The sequence below is a fragment of the Cheilinus undulatus genome, linkage group 7 (assembly GCF_018320785.1).
Source record: "Cheilinus undulatus linkage group 7, ASM1832078v1, whole genome shotgun sequence".
Taxonomy (NCBI): domain Eukaryota; kingdom Metazoa; phylum Chordata; class Actinopteri; order Labriformes; family Labridae; genus Cheilinus; species Cheilinus undulatus.
In genome coordinates this window covers 338,504-348,535 of record NC_054871.1, presented here as the reverse complement: position 1 = coordinate 348,535, position 10,032 = coordinate 338,504, and the positions used below count along the sequence as shown (strand labels likewise).

The 10,032-nt window shown below is 44.0% G+C and overlaps 1 protein-coding gene across 1 annotated transcript in view; it reads right to left on the bottom strand.

Moving 5' to 3' along the window:
- LOC121512181 (tetraspanin-1) overlaps window positions 1-9,445 on the bottom strand; it is a 27,988-nt gene extending 18,543 nt beyond the window's left edge. The window contains exons 1-4 of the mRNA XM_041791327.1: window positions 9,389-9,445; window positions 5,473-5,679; window positions 4,925-4,999; window positions 3,270-3,368 (exon numbers count right to left, since the gene is read on the bottom strand). Coding sequence (XP_041647261.1) covers window positions 3,270-3,368; window positions 4,925-4,999; window positions 5,473-5,679; window positions 9,389-9,445 — 438 coding nt within the window. The remainder of the gene's footprint in view (window positions 1-3,269; window positions 3,369-4,924; window positions 5,000-5,472; window positions 5,680-9,388) is intronic.
- Between the last annotated feature and the right edge of the window lie 587 nt (window positions 9,446-10,032).

Here is a 10,032-nt window from a genome sequence, read left to right as displayed (position 1 = left end):
GTAAGGACACTAACTCAGCGACAGTGGATAAGAGTTCTGACTGTAGGGGGCAGTAGGCTGTATGGTGAATGGTAAACTGAAGGTGATGAAAAAGAACATCAACATTCAAAGTGAACTTTTCACTAATTGTAGTTTGAAGTCACATAAGTCGGACTACATTAGGAGGCAGTAATATTCCAGACAGAAGTATGGGGTAGAAAAAAGGGATGATTGTAGTCAATGTAGAACACAGCTTTATGAAAACTACCCCAACATAAACCTACGAGAAATTATTACTCAGAAAATTCTACCACCTAAAAACTTTGAGTACGTTTACTCAATTTAATTTGTTAATACTAATAACTCAATTTATGTAGACATCATTGAAACTATAAGTTAGATTTACTCATTTTTAACAATTTGTGTAATATTTTTGTGGTATTTCTGTAATATTTTTTCATTGATTTTATTAAGTAAAGAGCAGTAATTCTTTAAAGTGTATGTATACAATACAATACAAGAACTTGTATGCATGTATGCATTTATTCAGTGTGCAGACATGTGGGGTGTATTATAAACAGACCTTTGAATGTGTATTTATCCTTATGTTCTATAATATGCTGTGATTCTGTGCTTTCTATCTTGTAGAGTTGCTGTGTGACTTCAGTTTTGAAAGGAGCTGATGGTTTACTTGCTCTGATTGATCCTGATTCAATAAAGGAACTTCATGTTACTCTCGGATGTGTATTTATATTTATACGGTATAAATAGTCTGTGGGAAACTGTAAATTAACTAATGATTGCAAAATCATCTAAAATAATCATTCATCTAAAATTATTGAAATTTAATATCACAAGTGTTTAGATAATGACAGAGGGTCTAGTTGAATATGAGAACATTATGTAGTGGGCAGTGGAATAACTACTGGTTTCCATTAGCGGTGACTGCTGACTGAGATAAGGGAAGAGATTAAATAGATCCTGGAACTTAGCCCGGTCTGGAGCAGGCTAGCTCCACAGAATAAATCTCCATGGTAACTTATGTCATAACATATCCCACTTTCCACTATCCCGCTTTTGTGCAACCGGATCATGGATCAGTTGAGCCAGGATAACCAAGATATCCTGGCTTAATCCCTTATCCTAGTTTTGTGCAACGGGCCCCTGGAAGACAAAGCAGAGAAAGATAATCCTAAAAACATGGATGAGACTCAGCGACAGCTTTTGATGTATTTAACTCCGTTGTTTTACGCAGTTCAGGTCAGTGAAGGACAGAAACCAGGTCTGCTGAGTAAAATATTACACACACTTGGTATTATTATTATTATTATTATTATTATTATTATTATTACTACTCTACTATTTTATAATAATAATGATTATATTGATAATAAAAACAATAATAAAAATAATAACATTTTTATTTTCAAAAAAATATATTATTATTTTATTTTTTGTTGCTTTATTATAATAATAATAGTAGTAATTATTATTATTATGATTTTCATCAATATTATAATTTTTATTAATATTATTGTTGTTGTTGTTATCATAATTAATTTACTTCAGGGTCATGAGTGGCAGCCACAGAAAAGAGTCTTTGTTTTCAGCCCCTCAGAGTTTTGTCTGTGCTCTTTACAGATGATCTCTAACCCTCTCAGTTCTGTTTGATTCTTCAAACAATGGCCTCCAGCAGGCTCTAAGGGCCTCCAGCAGGCTCTAAGGGCCTCCAGCAGGCTCTAAGGGCCTCCAGCAGGCTCTAAGGGCCTCCAGCAGGTTCTAAGGGCCTCCAGCAGGTTCTAAGGGCCTCCAGCAGGTTCTAAGGGCCTCCAGCAGGTTCTAAGGGCCTCCAGCAGGCTCTAAGGGCCTCCAGCAGGCTCTAAGGGCCTCCAGCAGGTTCTAAGGGGTTCAGCAGGGTCTAAGGGCCTCCAGCAGGCTCTAAGGGCCTCCAGCAGGCTCTAAGGGCCTCCAGCAGGCTCTAAGGGCCTCCAGCAGGTTCTAAGGGCCTCCAGCAGGCTCTAAGGGCCTCCAGCAGGCTCTAAGGGCCTCCAGCAGGCTCTAAGGGCCTCCAGCAGGTTCTAAGGGGTTCAGCAGGGTCTAAGGGCCTCCAGCAGGCTCTAAGGGGTTCAGCAGGGTCATAAGGGCCTTCAGCAGGTTCTAAGGGCCTCCAGCAGGTTCTAAGGGCCTCCAGCAGGCTCTAAGGGCCTTCAGCAGGTTCTAAGGGCCTCCAGCAGGCTCTAAGGGCCTCCAGCAGGTTCTAAGGGCCTCCAGCAGGCTCTAAGGGCCTCCAGCAGGTTCTAAGGGCCTCCAGCAGGCTCAAAGGGCCTCCAGCAGGCTCTAAGGGCCTCCAGCAGGTTCTAAGGGGTTCAGCAGGGTCTAAGGGCCTCCAGCAGGCTCTAAGGGCCTCCAGCAGGCTCTAAGGGGTTCAGCAGGGTCTAAGGGCCTCCAGCAGGCTCTAAGGGCCTCCAGCAGGCTCTAAGGGCCTCCAGCAGGCTCTAAGGGCCTCCAGCAGGCTCTAATGGCCTTCAGCAGGCTCTAAGGGCCTCCAGCAGGCTCTAAGGGCCTCCAGCAGGCTCTAAGGGCCTCCAGCAAGCTCTAAGGGCCTCCAGCAGGCTCTAAGGGCCTCCAGCAGGCTCTAATGGCCTTCAGCAGGCTCTAAGGGCCTCCAGCAGGCTCTAAGGGCCCCCAGCAGGCTCTAAGGGGTTCAGCAGGGTCTTAGGGCCTCCAGCAGGTTCTAAGGGCCTCCAGCAGGGTCTAAGGGCCTCCCCTGGATGGATGGAATAATGTTTTCTTGTTTTCAGGAGAAAAATTGTTTCTGATTGATGGATAATTCATCATTGATAACTGACTGATAATTAGTTTTCTTACTGTAAATTGATAGCTTTATTAGGTGAGTCACAGGTGGCACTAAAATATCTTGGGTTTTTTTTAAGCTTTGCATTGAGCTGAATGGCATCCTGCCATGTTGGGTTTCTGATAGAGCCGATGATTTGATGTGGCGTGTTTGAACCAAATCAAAGCTTGATGTGGAGTTGGAGCCAAATCCACTTCCCCTCTGAGAGGTTTCTACTAAACTCATAAACTGGATCAATAAAGTCAAAGTTTAAGCAATAGTAGTCTTCTCATCCAGTCAATTCTCTCTTTAATGACTTTAATTTCTCTGAATTTAAAGTGAAAACTGGAACACTGAAATAAATCAGTGTATACGTGGAGATTAAAGTCGTGTTGTTAACACTGGTATGTTAAATTGGAGCCGTTTAATAAAGTTGAGTTTTTCTGCGGTTCTTTACCTCAGTCATGGTCGTGTTCCACATCTTGGTCACCACCGGCTCACTGCCGTAATCTGACTGTAGAGCAGGAGTCGCCCACGCTCGGAGGATCCCCTCGGCCTGGAGACAAGGAGCACAAACAGATAACACAAAAAACATAACCTGACATGCCAGATGGATTTGTTTCACACATCCATCTGGTAAACCTCTCATAGACAGCGTTTAGGAAAGGGCAGAGGCTTTGAAAAGAACTCAGAGTCTGAATGGATGAACGTTCCGTTTGTCACATCTCTACGGGCCAATCAGAGCAACAACACACGTGACGTAGCCGTGACCGAGGTGCACAGCTACCGAGGAACCATGGCGACTGAGGACATGTCAGTACTCGACTTTTGTGGTTTTTGAAAAGAAAACAACTCACTGCTGTTCTTTGTTCTTCTTTGAATGAAGAAATTTCGTCAAGTTCTGATAAAACTGGCGCTTTACCAGCATACACGCTAAGTTTCTGATCAGCCAATCACGGTTCAGCTTTCAGACATGCAGATGTGTTGAAGTCATCTAAATCTCCATTCCTCTACGCTCTGACTCTTACACCCTGTCTTCACACAGCTATGCATCTGTTGCTGCCATGTGATTGGCTGATCAATCATTAGTGTTAAGTGATTGACCAGGTGTACCTAATAAAGTGGTCAGTAGGTTATTGATTGAATCGGTTTTAAATTGTCAGTAAATAAAGTCGATCAGCTGAACTCTGGCTAACGTCTGCTGGTCACGGCAGTTAACGTGAGTCCTTAAACGCCACTTCCCATCCCTCCCGCTGATTGGCTGTAAAGACTGCATCGCCCCGCTGTAATACATCTCCAGTCCGGTCACTTCCCAATCACATGGCAAGGAAGGAACAACCGTGACCGGTGGCGGCCTCTCATAACGTCGCTCAGACAGCTTATTACATCTCCGTCATTCCGACCTCATGAAGGTTATTGGCCGTTGCTGAGACCAGCTGGGGGCCCCGGAGTCCAACAGCAGATTTATGGTTCTGATTAGAAGAATAGAGAGATCAACGCCATATTTAAGCTCCGCCTCCATTGTGGACGCTTCTGTCTCTGCCTTATTGACACCAGCAGCTATCTAAATACAGATTAGACAAACCTGAGCCAGGTTAGACAAATCTCCTCTGTTAACATTCTTAGATTACCTCTGTCCTCATCGTCTGATTGGATAAAAACCTCCTCTGTAAACGTTCTTAGATGACCTCTCTGTCCTCTCAGACGTCCTCATGTTGCCCCCCCCCGAGCTCGTCTCAGACCCTGTAATTTGTAGACCTGTCCCTGAATGGATATCGGCCCCTGTCTGGGTTGGTGAGTGGACGTATATGTAAATCAGCTGTTTTGCATATAAAATGCTTTATCCTCTCTTTTCCAGAATAATAAATAGCTTAGAGTTAGAGACGCCCCGGGACCCGGGACCCCAGGCTCTCCTGGAGTCATTAAGTAGCTGAATGGAGGGAGGCAGACAAAAAGGCTGTAATTCAATGATGGCTGCCGCTATGAAGGAGGATTTACATGGAGTTTAAATCCAGAGAGAGGGACGCTGGGGTGAGGAAGACCGAGGGAGATGAGGATGAAGAAGCAATGGAGGCAGAGAATGGAACAAAGAGGGAAAGGTGGAGAACTCACGAACGACGAGTAGGCCAGAGCCACGACACCAGCGGCCACCTCAGCGATGAAGATGATGAGGATGATGGAGAAGAACTGCAGGAATCAGAGAGAGAAAGTTTAATCCTAAAATCATCAACCACCATCAATAATCAATAATCAGGTTTGAGACCTGATCCATCCTGTGAAGTCCTCGATCAAAAAACCAGTCCAAATGTTCATAACCCTAACCCTTTAGCTCTGGGGATTTAGGGGCTGGGATTGATCTGATTATGTTAACGGATGTCCTCCAGTTGGACAAAGGTGAAGCCAAACTAGCCCAGTAAGAACAGAAGTCCCACTCCCTGTTTCAGTAACGACAAGGACTCCACTCAAGATATGCTCCTCCACCACTGAGAGGGTTTTTAAACCATTCATGGAGGTTAGGGTTATCATCACAGCCGCCACTCTCTGAAGGCAACGACACAGTATTCATGAGGAGACGGATTAGATAAGAAGACCCTGGAGACAGAGTTTTAATGACTGAGTCACTCAGGCTGTGTCCAAGACTTCATCCAGTCCAGACCTACCGTCAGCAGCAGACACTTGCTCTCCTTGTGGGCTCCACAACAGCCCAGAAGCCCCAGCAGCACCAACACGGCCCCGATGGCGATGCAGAAGAAGCCCACGTTGACAAACTGCATGCCTTGGCCTGAAAATGGCCCCAGGAGCCGCAGGAAAGAGCCTCCATCCACGCTCACCCAGATCCCCATGGAGAGCAGGGTTAGTCCACCCAGCTGCAGGAGAGACCAGGACCGTGTTATCAACATTTATGTTAATAGGCCCCCAGAAAGTCCACATACAGATCTCATCTATCATAACAGCCTACTGACCAATCAGTTTTCTAAAGGATGTGATTTAACGCTCACAGCAGTGAGGATGCCTCATTCATTTATTCACCCAACAGTCAGTGTGCCGGGTCAGCAGCTTCTGAGGAGGCGATTGTTTCAGGAAATGAGAGACCATCTTCATCCGTGACCCTGCAACGGCTCCAGGGGACATGGTGACACCTCGATATCCTTCACCAGGATGCCCCAGGCCGTCATCATAGACCAGGATGAACTCATACCTCTGAACTAGAGGACTGCACACTTCTGGAAGTTTCTTTATCGACTCATAAATCCACTGAGGGATCGTCTAGAGCCAGAGGCAGATCTCTGCTCTTTAGTTTAAACACCAGCTGTTCCAGTTCAAAGACTAAACAGAGTTTGAATGTCTCTGATTGTTCGTAGGATGTCATTTTTGGTCTCTGGGACTTTGTTAGTCACCAGTTTCTGGACTTCTGCTGGACTCTGCTGGTCCAGATGGTTTTGAGTTGTGGACTTCTGCTGGACTCTGCTGGTCCAGATGGTTCTGAGTTTCAGAGCTTCTGTTACTGAGAGTCACACCATAGAAAATTCACAATCTCACCCTGTGCCCACAGCCGACCCCCTAACAGTCCTGGTCCTGCTCTAAACTCTTTTAATTGGTGATTTATCCTGTAATAAATCCTGATTAGTTAAAAGACCATTTCCTTGCTCTAGTCCTAATTCCTCTTGGAATCCTCTTTTTCAACAGAGATTTGTGTTCTTTCTGCCATCTTCAACTTAAAAATGGATTTACTGTTTTTGCAAATTAACTTCTTCATTTATTAGAATGTCCCAGCTATTTTGGAATTGTAGTTGTAAAAGGGTTAAACTTAGCAATGATAAATGAATGCAAAGCTTAGATAACTGATGACTGAGTCCCGATTGTTTCTGTCATCCATAGACACCAGGAAACCAGAAAAACCAGAAAAACCAGCGGACAGCGGTCAGGATCTATGCCACATGGTTCAAATTACAGCGAGGAAATCTCCAGATCTCATTCTCTCTGTCTCACTGACCCTCTCTGCCCCTCCTTCCCCTCACTCAGTGCGTTGACATGCATGGTTCATGTTAACTACCATGCTGTCTTTATCAGGATAGTTAAGGCTGGACTCCCCTCAGAGACCTGGGCCAACATCCAAGTCCACCTGACCCCAGAGTTTTTCTGAAGAGGTGGACCTAGGGAATGTGAGCTCAGCCTCCAGCAATGTTATGGAGACTCTTCTTCTATGGTGTGGAAACCAAGCGGCAACCTCTGGTCCTCAAAAATGAAGCAAAAATTACAATACTGCGAGTGTCCACTAGAGGCTTGCTGCAGGAACACCTGAAGTCCCGTACACAACACCTGTTATACAGCTGGTTTTTACACTAGAAATAAACTGGTTTACAGCCTGGTTCTAAACACCAAACGTGTCTCATTAGCTAATGTCTTCATGTGCTCTCACTGTTCGAGGGTGAATTTTTTTATAGCACAATCGTTTAGATTATATTTAAGAAAAACCTCACTGCGGACTGATTGACGCATCTTATTTGATTGACAGATAGCTTGACAGGCAAAAGGCTACGTTTCTGTCAACCAGAATGCTAGCTAGCTAGCTGACAGGAAGTCGTGCTTAGTGGGCGGGCCATTAGGTTGATCCAAAGTTCAGTTGAGACCGTGATTTTAACATGGAGGCCGCTGCAGATGGCTGACGACACACAGGCGTGGTCTGGTTCTTTCTACAGTCTATGGTGGAAACAGGGAGAGGGTTGTTGTTGGGGTCCTTCTTTACCCCTTGGTGTCTTAACTCCTGAGTCTTTCTTTGTCTCCATTTCTTCCACCTTTCCTCCATCTAAACCCGCCTGCTGTCGTCTCTCTGGGATATCTGCCACCCTAAAAGGTCACATATTTTACACTTGAAGACAAGTTTATCTTGGTCTCAAAGGTCCACAGAACAAGCCTGTGAAAGTTGTTGCTGTAAAAACACTTCAGTATTGGATTCCTGCATGTCTAATAAGCCCTCTGTTTAAGCCCTGCTCAGAACGAGCTGTTTCTGTGTCTTTAAATGTAAATAAGCTGACTGACTCCGCCCCTGACTCCACCCCTCTCAGGAAAGGGATGTGGAGGGCAGAACTTTCTTCCAAGCCAGGAAGGTGACAGAGTCACTGTGATGACCACTCAACAGTCACAGAGTCACTCTGATGATCAATCAACAGTCACAGAGTCACTCTGATGATCAATCAACAGTCACAGAGTCACTCTGATGATCACTCAACAGTCACAGAGTCACTCTGATGATCAATCAACAGTCACAGAGTCACTCTGATGACCACTCAACAGTCACAGAGTCACTCTGATGATCAATCAACATTCACAGAGTCACTCTGATGATCAATCAACAGTCACAGAGTCACTCTGATGATCAATCAACAGTCACAGAGTCACTCTGATGATCAATCAACAGTCACAGAGTCACTCTGATGATCACTCAACAGTCACAGAGTCACTCTGATGATCAATCAACAGTCACAGAGTCACTCTGATGACCACTCAACAGTCACAGAGTCACTCTGATGATCACTCAACAGTCACAGAGTCACTCTGATGATCAATCAACAGTCACAGAGTCACTCTGATGACCACTCAACAGTCACAGAGTCACTCTGATGATCAATCAACAGTCACAGAGTCACTCTGATGATCAATCAACAGTCACAGAGTCACTCTGATGATCACTCAACAGTCACAGAGTCACTCTGATGATCAATCAACAGTCACAGAGTCACTCTGATGATCAATCAACATTTACAAAATTAAGTTTGTCCTTTATTTCACTAAATACCTTTATTCTCTCTTGTCCACTTCATATACCATATTTCCCATTAGCCTGTTTATATTTTTAAATATAAATAATAATAAGAATTCTTTCTCTCCTTGCACTACAACTATTCTTGGATCTCTGGTTATTACTATAATTCTACACCTTGGTTTGTATTTTTAAATGTTGTCATGTCAATATCTGAGAACACTATTTAAAATTTTTTGTTTATAGAAGTCCTTTTTGACTTCTGTTCTTTGCCTTTTGTTATGCTGTGGATTCCAAGAGGCATGAAATAATTTGAATTTAACCTCAGACGTTACATAACATTTGTCTGTACAGCCTGAACCGTCGTTTTTTATCATTCTGTGAGCTATCTTGTCTACAAGGATCACCGGGGTTCCAGGTGACTTTTCAGGCTGCCTCATCACGTTTTTCAGGCAGGAACAAGGACAATGCTGACGCGCCAAGAGCATCATCTGTGACAGTGGGAGTCCAGTTCTGCATTTCCATCTCAGCCAGTTTCTCTCCATTTCACAGGATGGGTTAGATATCAACATTAAAGTCGAGGTGGAGGAGTCAGAACAACCCCAGTAGAGATGAGTAAGCAAAGAGGGGAGCATGGCGGAGAGAGGTTCAGTGATCTGAAGGTTTAACGTCTCTGCAGTGGATGAGATGATTTCATCTGATCGACCTTTAACGGATCTGATGTGTTTTCTACCTCTCTAAAGCAAACATGTAACAGCTCCATCCAATCGTACTGCAGGTTAATAAGTGAGCAGTCAGAGAGGAAATATACTCACAAAGATCAGCAGGTTGAACAGGACCATCAACAGTTTAACAAATGTGAAGCAGCCCATTTTAATCTGCAATAAAAGGAGATTAATCTGGGATTAATCAGAAGTTGATCAGAGATGATAAATCAGAGCTAATAAGAATATTTAGGAATTAATCAAAGATTAATTATAGATAATGAGATTAGGGCTTAATCAGATAAATAAGAGTGTTTCTCCTATTATCAGCCGGGATGCTCCATCTTTCATTTATACATTTGAGTAAATGGCCACATGCTTTAACAGTGCATGTACTTTTATAGTTTACTCATATATTGTTATGTGGTTAATCTTCACACGATGATTTTACCATCCAGACCATCACAGAGAAATGACACAGCTGTCACTAAAAACACAGAATTGAGAGGGATTTAAGCAGAGACATGAGGGAAATCAAAGCTTACCCTTCTATCTGGAACTATTTCTGATCTCCAAAGTAGAGCAGATTTTACTCTGACAGTCCGTGTCCCAACTATTCTGGAATTAAAGTGACCAAAAAGGACTGAAAGGCTGTAAAAACACCAGGTATGATCCAGAGGTTCCTCTTCCTCTGGCTCAGGTGTGTCCAGGTGAGTTTGAGAACAGTGATGAACTGAATAAAAGGGAACAGAAAT